This window comes from Peromyscus maniculatus, chromosome 7, assembly GCF_049852395.1.
Source record: "Peromyscus maniculatus bairdii isolate BWxNUB_F1_BW_parent chromosome 7, HU_Pman_BW_mat_3.1, whole genome shotgun sequence".
In the NCBI taxonomy this organism is placed as follows: Eukaryota; Metazoa; Chordata; class Mammalia; order Rodentia; family Cricetidae; genus Peromyscus; species Peromyscus maniculatus.
Window position 1 is genome coordinate 74,968,382 of NC_134858.1, and position 21,297 is coordinate 74,989,678.

At 45.0% G+C, this 21,297-nt stretch overlaps 1 protein-coding gene across 2 annotated transcripts in view; it reads right to left on the reverse strand.

Moving 5' to 3' along the window:
- Lrrc1 (leucine rich repeat containing 1) overlaps positions 1-21,297 on the reverse strand; it is a 121,209-nt gene that overhangs the window by 27,054 nt on the left and 72,858 nt on the right. For both annotated transcript variants that reach the window (XM_006973721.4, XM_076576706.1), the window contains exons 3-4: positions 17,104-17,182; positions 12,983-13,072 (exon numbers count right to left, since the gene is read on the reverse strand). In XM_006973721.4, coding sequence (XP_006973783.1) covers positions 12,983-13,072; positions 17,104-17,182 — 169 coding nt within the window. The remainder of the gene's footprint in view (positions 1-12,982; positions 13,073-17,103; positions 17,183-21,297) is intronic.

The following is a 21,297-nucleotide window of genomic DNA, read 5'->3' on the forward strand; positions in this document are numbered from 1 at the left end:
GCTTGTTTTGAAGCAGGGTGCCTTGGTCCGACAAGAAGGCTCAGCCTGACAACCGGAGTTCTACCCCCAGAATCCACTGGTGGAAAGAGAGAACCAACTTCTGCAAATTGTTTTCTTACCTTTATGGTGGCATGTTCCAGCCCAAATAAATGTAATAAAAAAAATTACACTAGGGTGCCTCAACAAAGGCCAAGTGCTCTACCCCATGGCCACCAACACCAGGGAAAATGCCTCCCTTTTAATTCATCAGAGATAATATAATGAGAGGCTCTGACCATAGAGCTGACTTAATACTGCAGCGATACTGCAGTATTATAATACCGATGTTGCTCTTATCCTTACTAAACCCCAGTGCTCTTTGGAGCAGACTCTCCTGTCTTTCAGATATAAGAGAGTCTGTCAGGACACTATGCCACAGGCCGATGCTCTCCCCTAACGATGATTATCTGGGCCACTTTCAGACAGTGACTCATCAACTACGCCCCCACATACTGAGCTAATTCGGCATTGCATGGTACAGATTCCAAAAAGCGACTATCCTTCACCTCATAGGTACCTAGTCTCCATGCCAACCCTAAGTAATTTTGCTAATATTGCTTTTGCAGCATCTAGATTTGGAGGGATTTTATTTCTGAGCATCAACACTAATCTGCCTTAATCCTTTACTTTCTGCCTTTCCGACAATAAACAACAAAACTAGGACCATGTGGACTAAAAAGCCAGAAAGCATAAATATGAGTAAACAGTCCTTCCATCTATCGATACAGATGTGTATCTGTACACACGGATTCTCAACATGTGTTTGCCAGGAATATTTTTAACTATGCTAAGGACAGTATACATTCTGAATCTTGTCCAATTATCAACTGAATAAGGGATTGGAGACATGGCTCAGCATTTAAGAGCACTGGCTTCTCTTCCAGAGGTCCTGGGTTCAGTTCTGAGCATCCATATGATGGTTCACAACAGTCTGTAATTCCAATTCCAGAGGAGTCAATGTTCTCTTCCGGCACTGTGTGTACACATAAACCCATACACATAAAAATAAGAATGTGAAAACTGAACAGCGTTTCCAGCAAAGGCCAAAGCCAACAGAGCCGTCAAATGAACATGATTTAAGAAAACCAAACTCCTTGCTCTAAATAATCACTCATGGACTTAACCCCAATGTTTTCCCAATGGAATGGGCTAGCAATGAAAGTTCTAGCTTTACTTTCTTTCAATCAAGTGCTCACATGGAAGTACTGCCATGGGGGATAGCTATCCAGACCAGATAGAACTAACACACACAATGCTAACAGTTACACCTAGAAAGGGAAAAGCAAAGATTTGACCTCAGAGATACCTGTTTACATCACTCCACCAGGTTTATTAGAAAGGTGGTAACCCCTGCCTACATTCACATTTAGATTAAAAAAAAAAAAAAATCACTGGATGATGTGTCATCTTATCCATTACCTCCATATCTATTTTGACAAACTAAGGACATCTACTGCTTCAGAAAATTTCACTTAGAAGGCACCATCAAATGCATTTTAAGATTTGTAAAATTGTTTAATTTTTAAAAATTATATGATTTGTGTGTGTATTTAGGGGGCTGTATATGCACATTTGTGAGAAGCTGCTCATCACAGATACCAGAAGATAGCGTCGGATCCCCTAAGCACTGGAGTTACAGGCCAATTTGGAACTGCCTGATGGTGAACGCTGAGAACAAAACTCAGGTGTTCTGCAAGAGCAATACACTGGGCCACCTCTCCAGCCCCATCAAATGCATCTTGAAAAGCCGTTTTATGCACAGATTTCAGATCTGTGTTGTACCATGTTTCTGAAGTTTTGGTCTGAGCACCTCCACCTGAAACACAGACGGGAGCCTGGAGAGGGAAGGAGCTGTACAGGGCTCCTCTTACACCTCTTCACACCTCTTCTCACCAAGTCAGTCCTGACCATCTTGTGGGCAACATTAGGATGACACAGAGGGGAGACCGAGGCATCCTGCATTAGGAAGAAGCAAAGCCACAGTTCAACCTGGCCCCGAGCCAGGGACTGCCCTTACACTGGACTGACCAGGCATCTCAGGAGCTCACCGCTTGCTGGACGTTTCCCAGCTACACATTAAAACCACTTCTCGATCTCCAATGCACACAGTAGTCTCACCTCCTTAACCAAACTAAGAAACACCTGAATTTTTACCACTTGGTGTTGTTAAAGATATGATACATGGAATTCTATTCAGCTATAAAGAAAACTGAAATTTTCCAGGTACATGGATGGAACTAGAAAATATACAGAGCGAGGTAACCCAGACCCAGAAAGACAAACACTGTTCTTTCTTATTTGTGGATCCTGGCTCCTAATCTTAGGATGTGAGTATCCTAGAGTAAAAAGTAGAAAGAGACCATGGGGTGAGGGGGGAGAAGAAGCTCTAGAAAGGAGGTCAGTAGGACACAGGTGCTGTGAAGCTGGGATGAAGGGGGGGAATGGGTGTCATTAAGTGAGAAGGGGGAGAGAGGACAATTCAGAAAGATGCCTCAAAAAGCCATAGGGGCCCGCTGCCAGCAGTGGTGGCAGAAGCCAGGCCGGCCCCGCCAGTGGCTCACCAACTCAGCTACCATCTGGGCCCAGATCTGGGGCTCTGAGTCGGTCTACCCCAACATCTACCCCATCTACGAGCTGCTGGAGCGTGTGAAGGAGCCGGCACTGCGGAACCAGAGCTGCAGGATCACCATGACTCTGGCCACAGCAGGGTATCTGAGACGAGGCTCAGCGATGGTCCAGTATTTATAAACCAGAAATCTGTGCATAAATGTTTGCGTGTGTGTGTGTGTGTGTGTGTGTGTGTGTGTGTGTGTGTGTGTGTCTGTGTGAAACACTGCAGTTCCCACTACCAGTATGACAAATGACAAACGAATATTCAATGCAGAGGTGGAAATGATAAAGAGTGGTGAGTGAGCAGTAGAGAGGTAGAACTGGAAATGAGACAGCGGGGGATAGATGTGAGAGAAGCCTGCAGTGGACAGGCAAGCATGGTGTAGGGCCAACAGGATGGTGGGCAGCAGCCTGGACTTGTGTTCTGACTCAGCCACCCCCCACCCCCCAACACACATGCACGCACGCACATACACACACACTGCCCAGCCACACCATCTCCCTGGTTCTGAGCAACAACAGTATGTCCAAGACGAAAACGGATCATTTTCTGGACTGGATCTCCTCAAAAGACCTCTATGGTCCATGCTTCCCTGTAGGCCACTTTGGTATCCATAGTCCACTGCCCCAGGCCATGTTGAAGCCCAAAGTTCATATGGGTATCTGTGGTCCTACAACAGCTGGGAGCCGTGTTCATGTCCCAAGATACCACTGAAGGCCATTCAGATGTCCTCGCTCTGGGCCACTGCCTGAGGCCATGCTGATGTCCGTGGGCTCTGCTTCCACTGGAGGCTATATTGATATGAATGGCCTGCACTACCACCTAAGGCCAGGATGATGTCTGGGTCTGTGCTGCTGCCAAGGACCATGTCTAGGTCTGTGGTTCTACTGCAGCTGGGGTTTGTGTTTATGTCCGTGACCTGTATTACCTCCAAGGGCCATGTGGATGTCCACAGTCTGTGCTGCAGCCTGAAGCCATGTTCATGTCCATGCTGTGTGACCACTGAGAGCCATACAGATGTGAGTGGCCTGTGACGCCACCTGAGGCCATGGTGATGTCTGGGTCCATGCTGCCACTGAGGGGCACGTCTGGTCCCATGGTCCTACTGTGGCAGAGGGTTGTGCTGATGTCCGAGGTCGGTACCGCCACTAGATACTATGCTGAGGTCTATGGCACATGCTGACACTGGAGACCATGTGGATGTGCATGGTCCATGCTGTCTCCAAGTTCATGATCAGTGCTCCTGCTGACTACAAAGAGCAGGGAAGCTACTTCTGCCATGGTATTGATGACTACAGACTCACAGCTGAGAAAGAGAGAGACAAATTCCTCCCCCACCTTACCCCTCACCCCAACACACACACAAAATAACAGCTTAGACAGAAAGCCACTGAAGAGAACTCTTAAAGATTGTGCTAAGGATGCTGAAGTGTAGCTCTCTACAACTGATTGTTTCTGGCAGGGGAGTCGGTGAGGAAAGACTCAGTTCTCTTTAAGGGGCTGGCCACCAAGAGTTTGACCATGCTCCAGTGAGTATATGGACAATACAAATTGGACTTGTTTTCTTTTTCTTCTTTTTCTTTAGGGTGGGGGCAAGAAGTCACGAGAGGGGAGGGGGTAGACCTGGGAGGACTGGGAATAGCGTGTGCTCAGGATTCATGATGTCAAATTCCCAAATAATCCATAAAAATATTATGAAAAAAAGACATGGGGGAAATTACTTATGCTTACTTAAAATACGTGTATACATATAATATATAGTAAATGCATTGACTCCACTTGGGTGATAATACTCCTCCAAGAGCCATCAACTAACAAATGCCCAAGTGCTAGGCATGGGAAACCTCTCTTCCAGTTGTTCATCAGGGAAGTCCAAGAGTCCTAACACTGTATAGGCAATGGCAGTTGCTCATGTTATCTCCAAGAACTTGAAGGTAAGACTTGACTTTGGGATAAGACCACACACTTCAGGCACAGGGCTTCGAGGACTTGAGCTGGAACTGATCTGAAAGCCCCTTCTCTGAGGACTCATGCTTACCGTAGCCAAAGACGCATTGCTATGGGGAAAAGAAAACCAATAGCCCTACACTGCTCTAATGCCTTCAAACTACAATGACCAGATTGGCAAGATGTCTCCAGCGGTACAATTGTGGCTTTATATCTTGGAAGTAACCAACAGCTGTCTAGGTGGACTAATTCACTGTCCACTGGAGGGAGTTCATCTCCAGAACTGTAAACCTAGCTAACCACCCGTGGCTTATGAGGTCATGGACCCTTGAGGAGAACTCATGAGTGCCACTTTCCTAGTCCAGTATAATACTTAGCCATCCACAGGTAACTGTTAACTCTTATTCCTCATACAGCCGAGATGATTACAGAAATCCACAAGTGATCAAAATACAGAAAGCAACAGACAGTGAGTGGGGTGCCCAGCCACAACTGGATGCATCTACAACATAACCCCTACATTGAAGGCTCAGGGAATATCATGGGGGAGGGGAACAGAAAGATTGTAAGAGCCAGACAGAGGACCACGATGACTGCTACAAGACAATGTCTTCTATATATAATAGGGAAGCTGTATCCATGAAATCTTAACAGTATGTCACCTAAACAAGATCTGCCATGACACCACCAGTTGACAAGCCAAGAAGATGGGAGGGAACCTCAGAAGGCCCCACCCCTAGATAAAGAGCTACAGGAAGTAAGTGGTTGCTGGTAGAGTCTTATACAGGGATGAGCACCCATTAACGGCCCAATCCCCAGTGGTCAACCCTAAACAGAAATGCACATAGGAAGGACACTCAGCAGGCTATATCTGTATTCGCATGCAGTTTGCATGTGCACACACAAACTGAAGAATCATGAATCTAGAGGGAGTCGGGGGACTTGGCAAGAGCTGGAGGGGGAAGAAGAAAGGGTAAAAATGATACAAATACAGTACTCGTGTACAAAATTTTCAAAAATTGAAATACTAAATTAAAAACAAATACAGATTTTAAAAATTCTCTTTAAGCGAAAGTGCATGGCATCGTTACCATGCATATCCAATACCCAAGCAAAACATTACTAAAATGCCTACAAACTTAAGGCAGAGTTCCTACCCTCAACAGGACCCCAAAAGCAGCTCCATTCGGCAGTGACAACAATGTAGTCTGAGCTCCTTCTCGACAGTCTAACCCATTGCTCAGAATGCCTCTGTCAGCCTCCTGCTAAGAGTCTCCTGAGCAGCAGGGGTTACACATATACAACATCTCTCTCGGGAGAAAAGTCAGACTTGTAGACTGACACTTACCATTAACGTAAATACAAATAATGGCTCCCAGAAATTAAAAATAAAGATTTGGACATTATAACCAGATTCTGCAACCTCATGATGAAAGCCACTGTGTCTGAAAGGCTTAAATCCTGACCTGTTTGGTTGAGAAATTTCATTACTAACTCTCAATATCTTCTAAAATATGGTGTCTGTTATGGTGATTAGCGCTTAATATATTTTCCTTTCAAATTAATCAGGCTAGTTATTTTACAACTTGGGCCATACCTTGTCCCTTAGCACACTTGGGTAAATTACAAGACCCCAAGTCCAGTCAGTGTCGGAAGAAAGATCACAGTGATCATCTTCCACCACTGGAATCTCGGAGGATGGACCCCAGGAAGGGGAGGTGCTGGCATGGCCATTTCGTACCTTACATACACTGTAATTTGTGACTCACAAACCAGGGACAGGAGACAAAGAAAAGGCTTTGGCTAGAGACCCCTGAATCTGGACAAATCATTCTCAGTCAGAGGACAACAGACTAATCTGAAAACACCATGGGCTTGATTCTCATTAGCATCCTGCCTTGGAACTTGCTAGACCACGTACAGGACCTACCAACCCACTGTGGAACATGATTCTCCAAACCGCTGCGGTTACCAGCGGACACAGCACAGCATCTGTGTAGAAGCAGTCAGACACTGATACCGAGAAGAACCAGCTCTTCCCTCATCTCCTAGAACACAGCATTAACATGGTGTCTGTCCCCACCGAGGCAGCATATCCCACTCACAGTAAACAGTATCTCATTTCTAACAGAACCCACATAAGAATGTGCTACTGAGGAGCCCAGAGAGGTGGCATATGCCTTTAGTCCCAGCACATGGGAGGCAGAAGCAGGTGCATCTCTGAGTTCGAGGCCAGCCTGGACTACAGAGTGAGTTCCAAGACAGCCAAAGCTGTTACACAGAGAAACTCTGTCTCAAAAAAAAAAAATCAAAAAAATTTTGCTTAATATATATAAAGTCTTAGTTTTTAATAATCCTACTAGCACTAATGATATTGGCAATTTACTGTATGATGTATTTATTATAACTGCTTTACAAGAACTAACTGTATGGAGAAAGCTAAGGTACAAGGAAAAAAAACTGAACATCTCTCATAATTGTGGAGTAAAAAGGCCAGGATTCACATAGCATTGTAACTGCTCTGCTATGCTACCTCTCACTCTGGAGTTGGTGAGTGAACCTTGTTAACTGGCAATACATATGTATATACACACATATATGTAAGCATTAGAAGACACGCACACATATATATTTAAATCCACATGTTCAGCAAGAAGTTCTCCTTCCATACTTATTCCCTTCTAATACACCCTCACAATTACTTTTCAAAAGACATTTTAACTAGAATTTTCCTTTAAGCAAAGACAAGAAGGTATGACTCCAGTCTTTTTTAAAAGCCAAGTGTGTGTGTGTGTGTGTGTGTGTGTGTGTGCGCGCGCGCGCGCGCGCGCGCGCGCGCCTGTCTCAATTTATATTCACCACGGGTGTGCATATGCTGCAGAAGCCGGAAGAGGGCATCAGATCTCCTGGAGCCAGAGTTATGGGCACTGTGAGGCACCCTGTAAAGGTGCTGGGAACAGAAACTGTGTCCCTAGAAGAGCAGTAAGCACTACCATTGAGCCTTGCCTTCAGTTCCCAGTCTTTTTTTTTTTTTCCTTAAAGATGTATTCATTTTATGTGTGATTGGCCTCTATGTATGTGATGTGTATTATGTGCATGCTTGATGCCCATAGAGATCAGAAGAGGGAACCAGATTCTCTGGAACTGGAGTTAGAGATGCTTGTGATTGTTGAATGAACCGAACCTGGGTCTTTTGCAAGAGTAAAAACATGTTCTTAGCCAATGAGCCACCCTCCAACCCTGTCATATTATTTGAAGTAGAAAACTGGCATCTACTATACACCTGCCACACTGCTTTCCTCAGCAGACAGTGTCTCCTTTTTTTTAACCTTGTACACACATTATTCTTAAAACAACTGCACAGTGTCTCACTACCGACACAATCTTTAACTTTTAAAAGCATTCCCTATTAGTAAACAGCTCATCTTTCATTCCCAGCTCGTTCAATTTCTGTGCAGTACTGCTGGGATGGCCTCGCTGTCCTCTAGGGCACGGGAATTACCTCTTGCCACTAGCAACCCCCACCCCAGCCCTGCCTTGCAGCAGCAGCAGCAGAGGGAGAAAGCTAAGGAGCCTGCGGGAAGCGTAGGAAGGAAGTCATGCCTCCTGCATGCTTCATCCAGTTCAGAACAGCGGGCCAGACGTTACACTCCAAGTCAGAACGGAGGCCGACTGTATATTTAGGAATCTATTTCAAGGGAGTGAATGAGTGGCTATTTTGAGAAATTCACTTTTTTTTTAACTGTTTTAAATAATACTCTCTTTAAACCATTTTGATTTTCATTACCAAATCATCTAGAAAACAGAATGAAAGATACTTAAACCAAACAAATGACAATATGCTGCAAAATCATAAAAAAAAAACTATAAACATTTACAGTAACAATGAGTAAAAACAAAACAATTTTGCTGGTGAAAGTACTTTACCAGTAAACTATACCCCCCAAGCCCAAACTTTAAAAAAAAAAATTATTTTTGCTTTTGAAACAATATTGTATAGCCATTCCCCAGACTTAAAAGAGTATTTAATATGGCAAGTTTTCTCAAAGGTTTTTCTCTTCTATCACACCACAGCTAAGCAGCCTAGCGCTAGGCTTTGTCAGCCATGGCCGCAGGGCTTACTTAGTTCAAGTCCACTGAAGTCAAGGTCACCGGCTCCAAGGACGGCACATACACAGTCAGACTCACATGTTCTAGCTCAGTCTGCCAGAGAACCTAAGGCCTGCCAACTCGGTCTATTTCTACCACCAAATTATCATAATTACATGTTTACTGATAGGAACTATTCAATGACGGATGGCTGTGTTGGGAACTACATTAGCTCATCACAGACACTTCTGCTCTTCTAGGCAGGCTCCACTTTGAGGAGAAATTTTAATTAACGGTGCAAGGAGTACGCTTTCGCTAACTTCTTTTTTTATAGCATTATTATACAGCCAGTAACATGAACGTTTCACGGAAGAGTTAGACAAGGCCAAGACCAGGCAGCACACTGACCAGGGCTGGGCCACAGGCTCCCCAATTCCTTGGTATGACCTGATCGTTCTCTGGGGTCTCAGTCCCTCCGACCTTCACCCCCACTCTGTATCACCCTAGCACCGTAAAGACTGGACACACGTGCTGGCCAGGGGCAAGTAATTGGACTAGTGACCTTAGAGCAATTCATCAGTTATTAAATTCTCTTTCTGGAGTGTATAATTCCCTGTTGTTAGCACATTTATTCATAAGCTATGCAAACATTACGACTAATTCCAAAAAATGTTTACCCTCTCAGAAAGAACCAAAGTCATTCTTGTACGTACATGTTGTTAATTCTTTTGAGTACATCTAACTAGAAGAATTCATTAAAATTCAATCCTTTATTCTTCAAACGTGTCCCATCCTTCAGCCTCTTAACAACTCCTCTTTTCTTACAGACTTGACCATACTCGTTCCTCTGTATAAACAGAGTCAGTGCTGTGTAACCTTTGGGGTCTACTTTCTTTTTTTCTTCCTTCTTTAACTTAGTATCTTTTCAAGGTTCATTCACGTTGCAGCATGTAGTAGTACTCCATTTCTTTTATAGTAGTTTATTGATGGGTGTCCATCTTATTTATCCATTCTCTCATGGATCCAAGTTTGAGTCCACTTTGGGGGTATTATGAAGAACACTGCCATGAACTCACCAACACATTTTTGTATGGACATGTCTTTAATTCTTTAATACGCCTAGAAGAGCTGGGCTACGTGGGAACTGAGTTCAACTCTGAGAGAGAACCGGCCCACACTGCTACAATAATGCTTCACGGCTGTACTTTCCCACCAGCAGCAGATAAAGGTTTCAACTTCTCTAAATCTTCAATAACACTTGTTACCGTGTACCTTTTGGATACCACCCTAGGGGGTGTAAAGAGGACACTGGCTACCATGTATCTTTTTGATAATCATCCTAGCAGGTGTAAAGTGCAAACTCGCGGAACAACTCGGGACCTAAAACAGTACTAAGACCCTGGGAAGGAGGGAGAAACAAAATGCCCTTACTGTGAGAAGCGTGCAATTTAAAAACCGCAGTATCTGCAAGAAAGACTCGAATTCTCCGGCTAACTCGGCCATGCACAGCAATGCAAACATCAGTTTACTTATCACCGTTCTGCAGAAGATGCTAAGGGCACGCAGAGTGGTTGGTGCCAGCCTTGGGAGCAAGGGTGCGGCTGCCAGCAACACCGCACCCCACTCCCTCCTTCCCTCGTTGTGCGGAAGTCCATTCCCTACTTCCTCTCACTGCACAGAAGTACACACAGCTGCTCCCACTACACATCGGAATTAGCTTAAGCTTTCTGGCGACAAAGGCAGGGGAGTAAATGTGATAAATGTCAGAACTGTGACTCGAACGAGCAAGGCTTCCCATTCTTTTTGGCAGATACTCTCCCCTAAAAATAACCCCCTTTCTCCTTCACAGCTCCTTATGTCAGAAAAATTAAGAACTTTTAATAGACAATACTTATTCGCCATTAGAAAGTTTTACGCCAATAGAAGCCATGCTTTCCATAGTTACGTCTTCATAACCGCTTTTTATAGCTGAGTGCAGGGCACCGCATGGGGACAGGCTAACACACTTCTGGCGGAGATTCCGGAACTCCTAGTCCAGAACTAAGAAGGATGCCTCGCTGTGCGGAAGGAGTGGATCCTGTGTGCCCTGTTGTGTGTGTTCACCTGGCAGGAAAAGAGAAGTGCCACCCATCCCCTGCTGTCACTGGAGTTCTGGTGCAGGTACACACTCTGATTATAGACACACAGGTGAACACCCAACTCCTAGTCTTTTCTGTACAGATGCAGAACTGAAGCAATCACAGTATGGGGAGTAGGCGGCAGGTCAGGGAACCCACACATCTGGAATCTCCTCACCTCTTCCCGTCACTACAGAAGGTGAGGCAAAAGAGGAAGGCTTTCAACCTTTACATGAAGAACACACTTCGGCGGGCTTGGAAAGAGAGGGTGCCGGGCCGATTTTAAAACACATTTGCAGGAAAGGCTTCGGAGTTTTCTGCTTGGTTTATACACAGATCTGTACCACGGTAACATCTGCACATTGTGTGCGGCTATAAACGTTAACAAGGGTCTGCAATTGCAGTCCCTCAAGTTTAACTAGAAAAATGTCTGTGGGGGGACTTTTCAAAAGTAGAGCGAACTGACACAAAGATCAGCAGGGACCACCCAGGCACTGGTTCTCACTTCCAGAGTGATCTGGGAAGACTTCAACAGAACCCACCGGAGCCCAGAAAAGCAAAGTCTGAGAACCACTGCTATAGAGCTTAGATGACTCCCTAACCGTCTATAATAAAAGGCTGCTTTCCACACACCTACAATGTACCTTTATAATCCTTACATGTACTATTTTAAACATGATACGTTATACACCAATATATTGCTCATATTAAAAATACACGTAAAATTTTATAGGAGATAAAAGAAAATTATGCATACATATATGTGTGTGTATGTATATATGGTTATGTAGCTGTACATGCATATGGTTTTATATATCTAAGACGAGACACACACACACACACACACACACACACACACACACACACACACACACACACACACAAATGGTTAAGACGGGTCTTAATTTGTAGTCCTGGATGTCCTAAGACTCACTATGCAGACTAAGCTGGCCTGGAGCTCATAAAGATCCTCTGCCTCTGGGATTAAAGGTGTGCACCACCACGCTCAGCTTAAATATTTTTATTAAAAATAAGCTCTACAACGTGTGCTGCCACACCACCACCACTCCCAAGAGCACTAGGCTGACGACACTTTACTATGTTCATGCACCTACAGCACAAGTGATACTTCATCATCTCCAACACTTTGCTTTACATTTGGTGACTGAACAGCGGGCGAGACACTGCACTGGCTGCCTGGCTGTAAGATAAAAAGGACACTCTGCAAAGGCACATGCGTCTGGTAAGTCACCATACCAACTTTTACATTTTCATCTAATTATGGAAAGGTCCTTGTTAAGGTTCCGTTGATAAACCTGTCGTCTTCTCTGATGGATTTGTACTGAACAAGTCTGAACAAGGTGCTTCTTAGTTACTCTTATTTCTTCTCTTGGGAGCTCTCTGTTCAGACCCACAGCCCACTGTTTAACCGGGTCATTTTCTTGACTCTTTGCTTTTGGGGTTCTTTGTATATTCTGGATACTGATGTATCAGCTGTGGAGCTGGCAAAGTTTCTCTCCCCTTCTGTGAGCCTCATCTTCATTCGGCTGATTGTTTCCTTTGCTGGACAGGAACTTTTTAGCTTCGTGAGGTATCATTTGTCTAGTGTTGGCCTATATTTCCAAGCAAATGGAGTCCAGAATTCAGTTCCCAGCACCCTTATCAAGCGGTTCCAGGGAGCCTGACACCATCTTTTGGCCTCCATGAACATTCACAAACACATGGCATGCAAACATACACAGACACAGACATAGACAGACAGACAGACAGGCACACACACACACACACACACACACACACACACACACACACACACAATCTTTAAAAACAAAACTTCAAACAAATTAGATTTCTTACAAATAAAAAATAGCAGGACAGTTTGTAACCATTAAAATTTAGGAACAACTGGGCACTGGAGAAATGGATCAGTGGGTGAGTGTACACGTGCTAAGCAAGAATGAGACTCTGGATCCCAGAACCTGTAACTCCAGCGCTGCGAGGGCTGGAGACAGGAATCGCCGGGGATTGCTAGGCACCAGCCCAGACTTTCACCTTTCTTGAAGGTGATATCAAAGGATGGGGGAATGGTACTCTCTGTTTAAAAGCTGTAGCGGCAGAGGATGTGGCTGACAAGCTTCCTCTCACCCCCGGCACTCACAGACTTCTGTAAAAAACTTACTTCCCAATATTTTCTGGCAGAGACTGCAGTGAGATGTCATTTACAGAAAGACATGTTAAGTTCTGTAGTTCAGGAAAGCTCTCCGGCAACCTACAACAACAACAACAAAAATGTTAATTAAAAAAAGTAAAGCAGTGTAGGCCAAGTACAAATATAGACTCCTTCCATGTGGGGGTCGCAACAGCTTCTTGCAATACCTTATATTATGGAATACCTGCCTTGTCCTCCTATATATACTACTCCTGTAAGCAAAAACAAAAGGCTTTGTCCGCCAAAGGGAAGCACAGGCCATGTGGATACTTACTAGGGGAGTGATACAATCACAATCATAAAAACGGCAGATGTGCGTGCTCCAGTAAAGGGAAGGTGCTGTGGAGTGCTGGGTGTTCTCTGAGAAAGAAAGATGCTGCCGTGGGAGCCAAACTGCTGAGAATCTGGCTGGGTGTGACAGCACACACCTTTCAGCCCAGAGTTCACAGGCAGAGGCAGGTAGGTCTCGGTGAGTTCCAGGACAGCCAAGGCTGCACAGTGAGACCATGTTTCAAACAAAAAAAGAATAAATCCTAAGAAAAAAAAAACAAATGAAAACCTGCTGGGGGTGAAAATACTGCACTGATTAGAAGAAAACGCAGAGAAGATTGAGCTGGCCCACGGGCGATTAAGCCACAGGACAGCTGCTCCGTCCGTCTCCCCGTCGTCGCAGCTCAGAATGCCCAGAGCACAGGATTGCTCCACACTGACGGGCTGCCAGCCAACTGCTACTGTCTGGACTGCTTCTTTAGTTCAAGACGTCACTCATTTCAGATAATGTTACCGTTCACTACGTAGTCTACACAAATGTATGGCTCAAACACCACAAAATCCTAAGGATTCTGGAGGAAGATTTTAAGAAACATGTAAAGACGCCGGTAAGCCACAAGCGACGTGGCAAGGTATAGATTTATAGAAATGGGTTAATTTAAGATATAAGAACAGTTAGCAAGAAGCCTGCCATGGCCATACAGTTTATAATAATATAAGCGTCTGGGTGATTATTTTATACGTGGGTTGTGGGACTGCGGGACTTGGTGGAACCTGGAGAGAAGCCCTCCAGCAACAAGATTCCATACAAAATCATTATTTAAAACTTAGAAAGAAATTCTAGTTTCAGTATTCCTACAGTTACCTATATTTAGAGGGAAAATTGTGACTAAAGATAACAGAATCTCGTCACACCTAAAATGAGATGCAGCTCCCCGCCCTCGCCCACCCCACCCCACCCCACCCCCCCATCTAGCTCTCTCTAGCTCTCTTGCAACATGAGCAGACCTCTGGCTTTTGTAGTGAACTCTTGATCACTATACTTTTCCTTTGCTAGGTTTGTCTGTATTTTTTTTTTAAAGAAATCTTATATTAATGTTTTGACATTTAATACAGGTTAATTTCATAATTCAAAGCCCAATCCAGGCACCCAAGAACAGGGTACCAACAGGAATGTCTTATTATGCTATTGGGAATCGCTTGCTGAAGATAGTTACTCATAATTCAAAAGACAGAACTCACTTGATCTGTCTTGAGTTTTGCCAGACATACATATTCCTTTATAATCTTAAAAATACCTAAAATGTTCTGAAGGCAGGTAAAATGCTTTAGCTGGCTGCTCTCTGCCTTTCTCCAGCTGCTAACAGGAAGAGTGGCAGGCATGGACGCAGGATGGTGAGGAAGCAGAAGCCGGGTGAGGAGGTTCCGACGCTCTCCAACGCTAGCTGCACGGTCGAGACGTCTGTTCATCTAGCTGAGGCTTCTCTCCCCAGCCATAAACTAAGCGGGCCAAGCCAAGCAATTACCACGTTTCCCTCAGCTCACAGGTTACATCTTAATTCTTAGCATCAGGACACCTGCCAAATGAAATGGCTTTTCTCAAAGAATCCTGCCACGTTTGAGGCCAGGATAAAAACAGGAATGAAAGGCTCACATGAGCTGAGTGTATTCTCGCTGAGAGCGCCTTCAGATAATTTGTGGAGTCAACTGTTAGCAGACATTAGGAGGAGAAAAGCGGAAAAGCAGAAGGCAATTTAAGTGACTGAGTGGTTAAGTCTCGGCTGCACCACACAGCACTCCCCAGCTTGCCGGGCCATAGAAGCTGCCTGAAAGCTCAGTTTGCTCAGTTCAGTGAACACGTACTGAGCATTTCCTTCTAGAATTACAGTTGGAGTGGAGATACGATAATAAGAGAGAAATGCACGTCACTTCCTCACGTCCGTGCGGGAGTCTTCATCAGAGGGACAGCTCACGTGTGAATGTCAAGTGCTATGAAAACACAGCACAGAGTGGGTGCTGTGAAGGATGGGGGGAGGGTGGGCATTAGGGAGTAAGCGGAAAAGCTTTCTGAAGAGGCAGGGTGCTCTACCTGAAGTCTGAGGGAAGGTGAAAGGATCAGAACCGGGGAGGAGGGGAAGCTGAGAAATGAACAGAAGGGCTTCCTTAGTGTGCAGAGACTGACAGGCAGCCAAGGGCAATCAGGGTAGAGACTGTTCAGCACAAAGGCCCTGAGGAGGCTCTCAAAGCCACGGGGAGCACGAACTTATGAGGTTCTGAGGAAAGAATTGTGTGACGGTAACTAGGAAAGATGATGCACACGGCTTGAGGACAGTAAAGAGTTAATAAAGGTATTAGCTTTATATAACTCTTGATTATTATTTTTCAGTCATAAATGATAAGAGTATCAGTCACTGAAATCCAAAAGAGAGAAACCAGAAACACCATAAAAAATATTTAATTTTTGGAAATGAGATATGGGTAAAAACAAAATTAAATAGGGAATTGTTCCATACTCAGGGAGTCTCAATTTGAAATGAATAAGATAAATCCAGTTCAAATTCAAAGGGAACAGCTACGTACAGAGCCTTGAGAAATCTTACCAATGGACGTACCGGCCCTGAGAAACCTCCAGAATACACACCCAAGAGTTGTCTCTGAATTGCCATATGGGCACCAATTCAATTACCCTGGCGACAGACACTTGGAGGCAGGTGTCCGTGGACTCCCAACTCAGCTAGGCCACCAGGAAAGCCATGGTAATGCCCCTCCACCACACCCAGACAGTGTTCTGTGGAACCGGGAAGGGCGGAGCTGAGCTAAGCAGTAAAACGGGGCAGGTGGCCAGACTCGGACCGATAAACCTAAGGAAACCCCCACAGCTATTGCAAAAGTGGGCAAATAATGGTGTTAAAACGTTTTTTTTTAAATAGCTGGGCAGTAGTAGCGCACATCTTTAATCCCAGCATGTGGGAGGCAGAGGCAGGTGGGTCTCCGTGAGTTCAAGGCCAGCCTGATCTACAAAACGAGTTCCAGGACAGTTACACAGAGAAACCCTGTTTGGGGGGTTGGGCAGGGGGAGAGACCAACAAAACTTTTTTTGTGTGTGTGTGGTTTTGTATGGAAAGTGGGTATTATAAATGTTTCATCACTGGAGTATAAAAAGTAAGCTGAATAAGACTCCTCTGGCTGGGTGCATGCATAACTCAGTAGAAAGGTACCTATGTAGCCCCCAAGGTCCGTAAAGGAAACTGACTTCCTGGGAATCTCTCTAGCCTCAGTCTGATCCTGTAAGACAGGAGACGAACTGGGAATTTATTTTTATTTTATGTTGATGTTTATTTAGTGGCGCGCGCACGCACACACACACATACCCCACAGTGCACATATGTGTGGCATGGTGCATGTGTGGAGGTCAGAAGACAACCCACAGGAGTCAGTTCTCTCCTGATATGTGGGTCCCGGGCACTGAATTCGAACCGTCAGATTTTCTGACAAGTGCCTTTACCTGCTGAGCCATCTCATTGACCCAACTGAGAGTCTTGTTTAAGCTACAGCTCTTCACGCTGCTCAGAAATGTACTTTTTAACTTCTGCTTTATACAGTCCTCAGGGACCCCTTGTCCTCCTTACCAACGATTCCATCAGTACCAGTGTGCCCTCTTCCACTGTTTATTTATGGACTAAAAGTCCATCCTATTTGGTGGAGACAGTGCCCCATCTAGGCACCTCCTGGATGCGGCACTTGGCCATATCCTTTGCTCGGCTGTCAGACATGCTACCCTGAGCATCGTAACTAGAAATGGGAAGTATGAAGGAGGTTACCTGGTGAGGGGGTTTCCACTGAAGTCAGCTACCTGCAGCGCTTTACAGAAGGAGATGCTTTCTGGAATTTCAGGGATATCTAGAGGAGCAAAGAAAGTTCATCAGTGTTGTTAACATTTCCATCATGTTTAGGACCGAATACAATCACAAGAGAAAATCCAGACGCCATTACCTCATTCGAATGTGGCCCCGACTTGTCAGAACTATTTTCTACATTTTTTCAGAAAATATGTTCTGTAAGGAAGCACATTAAAAATGTATGGTCCCAAGGAGCACAGGTTCTGGGTTTAATATTTTAGCTCACACCACTGGAGAGGTGCCAATAGTTTATTTGGCTGATTGACTGAAGTGTGAGTCAAAAGACAGTCTGGTGTGAATGAGCTGGAGTGGTCTGATCCGCCTTGGCTTGGTGTGGATGAACGCAAGGCTCAGGGACACCGGATGGCTGGAGATGGGGGCACAGGGGACATGTCCTCACTCACACTGCAACGGACAGGCTTGTGAGAGGGGAACCAGCACATCTGAGGGGCTGTCACTGCTTCTCCCGGCATGCCACACCTTACAGTATGAGTCACAGCTGCTCAGCTGGAACACCTAAACACAATGGGACAGGTGGAACCCAGGGCAGCAAGGGTCAAGAGGCAGCAGTACTAAACCACCAGGGCAAGGTGAGCTCACTTGTCATAAAGGACAACATAGAAAAAGCAATGTTCATAATGGTCTGACCTGTGCAGCCCTCTGGCACTGGGTAATTAACCATCATGTTCCCAGAAGTGAAACGGACTTCACAGGACGTCTAAGTTCCTGCTTGAGCTATGTAAGCAGAAAAATTGTAGAACAGATGAATGGCTGTCTTGAGTCATAGCAACAGACATTCATGGCACCTTACCAATTCCCAGACTTTAGCTAGTTTAAAGACCCAGGACCCCTTGAATGAAAAGGAGCCCATGTTCCCTTGAGGAAGGACCCACTGCAACTGTGGAAAGGTTTGCTAGTCTTTTTTCATGTTTCACTCCCATCTTTCCCTAAAGGAACCTATGGCCTTTTATACTGGGGGAAAGGAAACGATCAGACCTTTCAGAGCCTATTAGACAGTGGTCCACAACTGACACTGATTCTGGGAGCCCCCAAAAGTATTGTGGCCCTCCAGTTAAGACAGGAGCTCATCCTGAGAGGATGATCACAAACTTAATCAAGTTGTGACTCCAAAAGCAGCTGTGGTAGCAGATGCTACAACATCATCCTTGCTGAAGTAGCCATTAATCTTACAGGTGCTTGATCTCAATACCTGTCCTTAAGGACCATGAGAGATAGGTCTTTTACTCTTCTACCTCAAGGGTGTTTATTATTCATTCTCCAGCCCTGTGCCATAACTTAGTTCACAGGGATTACGATCATTTGTCTTTTCCGCATGGTATCAAAACAGTCCAATCGTATTGATGACATATGCGGACAGGGCCAAGGGAGCAGGAGAGACCCACCACTCTGAACCTGCTGGTAAAGAGTATGCGCCTCCGAGGATGGAAACCAAATCCAACCAAACTTCAAGGGCCTTCTACTTCAGTGACATTTCCACAAGTCCAGCGGGGTGGGTTATGCAGAGACACCCCTTCTAAGGGGAAGGATAAGTTGCTGGTCCTATCCCTTCCTAGCACAATGCTGAGAGGATCTCCTTGGATTCTAGAGGCAGCACATCCCTCACTCTGCTGTGTTACTCTGGCCCATATACCAAGGGCCTTGGAAAGTTGCTCGTTTCAAGTGTGGCCCAGAACAGAAGGCAGCTCTTCAACAGGTCCCCCCACTGCTGTGGAGACTCTTTTTCTTTTGGGGCTCTGTGATCCGGCATGCCAGCAGTAACTGAAGCGTCAGCAGACAGGAATGGTATTGGGCACCACCCAGAAGTGGACAGCTGGGACAACGCTGAAGGGCAGTGGAAAAGGGAAATCTCTGTAATAGGTAAATCTCTGCATGGTGTACATGACTTGTATGGTTTGCTTGGAAGGAAATATGTTCTGTGTGCAGGGAAGCAGTGATTTGTGAGCTGTGGCCATGTACTGAACGGTGGGCAAACCAGGAAGATGCAGAATTAGAAAACTGATGAGAAAGACAGCTAAGAAAGAAATCTGTGGATAAATCTCTCCAGCTATGCAAGGAACGTGAAGACATTAGTGTCACATGTAAATTCTGAAAGGTTACGTCAACAGAGGAAACACTGGTAAGTAGATAGGATGACCCATTCTACAGACAGTAGTCAACCTCTTGCTCAGACAATCCCTGTCATTGCCCAATTCCACATGGACAAAATGGCTCTGGTGACAGAGATGGAGGCCATACATGGATTTAACAATGTATACTTCTATTCACAAAGGGAGATTTGCTACTAAATGCCAAACATGTCAGCTACAGAGAACAATACTGAGCCCCTGGTGAGCACTATTCCTGGAGTGGTAAGCCAAGGGACCTGGTAGCAGGCTCTGTCCTTACTGGAAGAATACCAGCTACTTCTGGGTGTGGATTTGCCTTCCTGCATGTAGTTCTGCCCAAATTACTGCCCATTAATGTACACAATGCCTTATCACAGTCACAGTATTCCATACAGTACTGCTTCTGACCACGGACTCAGTGGCTTATGCATCCTGAAGCAGTTGGCTTGACAAAAAGGTGGAATGGCCTTTTAAAGACACAGTCACAATGCCAATTAGGTAGCGATAGACTGGAGGCCTAGAGCAGGGTTCTCAGAGGCTACATCAGTATCCATTATATAGCATTGTTTCTCCTCCAGTCTGGGTTTTGGAGTCCTGGAATTAAGGGGTAGAAATGGGGATGTACCATCATCCTTGGTGACCCACTACCAAGTATGGCTTGACCTCAGGCTCTGTTGGCCAAATGTTTTGATTCTAGAGAGAGAAATGCTCCTCCTGGAGGCACAACTATTCCACTGAACTGGAAGCTAAGACTGCTCCCCAGCCACTTTCTCAACAGGCTGAGAAATGAGTTAGTGTTAGAAAGGATGATTCATCCAGGCTATCAGGAAACTTGACTGCTTTTTCCAATGTAAAAAGGTATATCCAGAGTAGAAGAGATCCATTATGGTGTCTCTTGGTGGTACGGCATCCTATGATTAAGGTCAGTGGGAAACTACAACTCAAACCAGGCAAGATGATAAATGGCCCAAAACTTACAGAAATGAGAGCATGAGTCACCTCTCCAGATAAAGAACCAAGCAAGACATGCTGAGTTGCTTGCTGCGAGTCAAGGAAATACAGAATGGCTATTAGAGAAAGGCAGTATAAATACCAGTTAAGGCCAAATGACCAGTTGTAGAAATGAAATTCTAATTGCTGTGAGGGTTTCTGTCCTATTTTGTTAATAACAGTCTTTTTAGTTGAATGTAGGATAGTTATATCATGTTAGGTAGAATTATGGCCGTTATTTTATTTTCATTTGGAAATTAAGTATGACATAAGGAGATACAATTAGGTATCAAGCTGACAAGGGGTGAACTTCTGACAACTAATCTTGATCATCCACTTCACTGGGTCTAGAATAAATTAAGAGACACACATCTGGACAGGTCACTAAGGGTAATTCCTAGAAAGGTTAATTGATGTTGGAAGTCCTTCCCCCAAGTGGATGGCACCTCTGGCAGCAGCCAGACATGAATCGGTCTAAGGGGAAACAATGCTGCTTTTGCCTGAATGCCTTCGCCCCCTGCCTGTGAATGCATCTACCCTGTTGCTGCTACTGCGGCCATCCTTCACTGCCATCAGAACCCAGCTTCTTGAGCCTTCCAACATGGACTGAATACCAGTGGCTTTCCAGGAATTCTCCAGGATTTCATCACCAGACTACAACTGCTGAGGCATCCAGCCTCGTGGACTGAGCCAGCACCAGGTTCTCAGCCTCTCCAAGGTAGATTTGACCACTGCTGGACTACCCAACTCAAATCACGTAAGCCAATCTAATAAACCCCCTTTGTAATAAATAATCTTCCTCTAGAGAGCCTTGACAAATACAAAACACCAAATCTGGGGGGAGGGAGAGGTGTCTGCCAGTTATTAATCTGATAGGAGATAAAGATTCAGAAGATATGAAGAACTCAAAATTAAAACATTAAATAACAAAACTACAAATGATCCAACTGAGAAGGGGGAGGGGAGGCTGACCAGACAGTTCAAATGAAGTATAAACTTC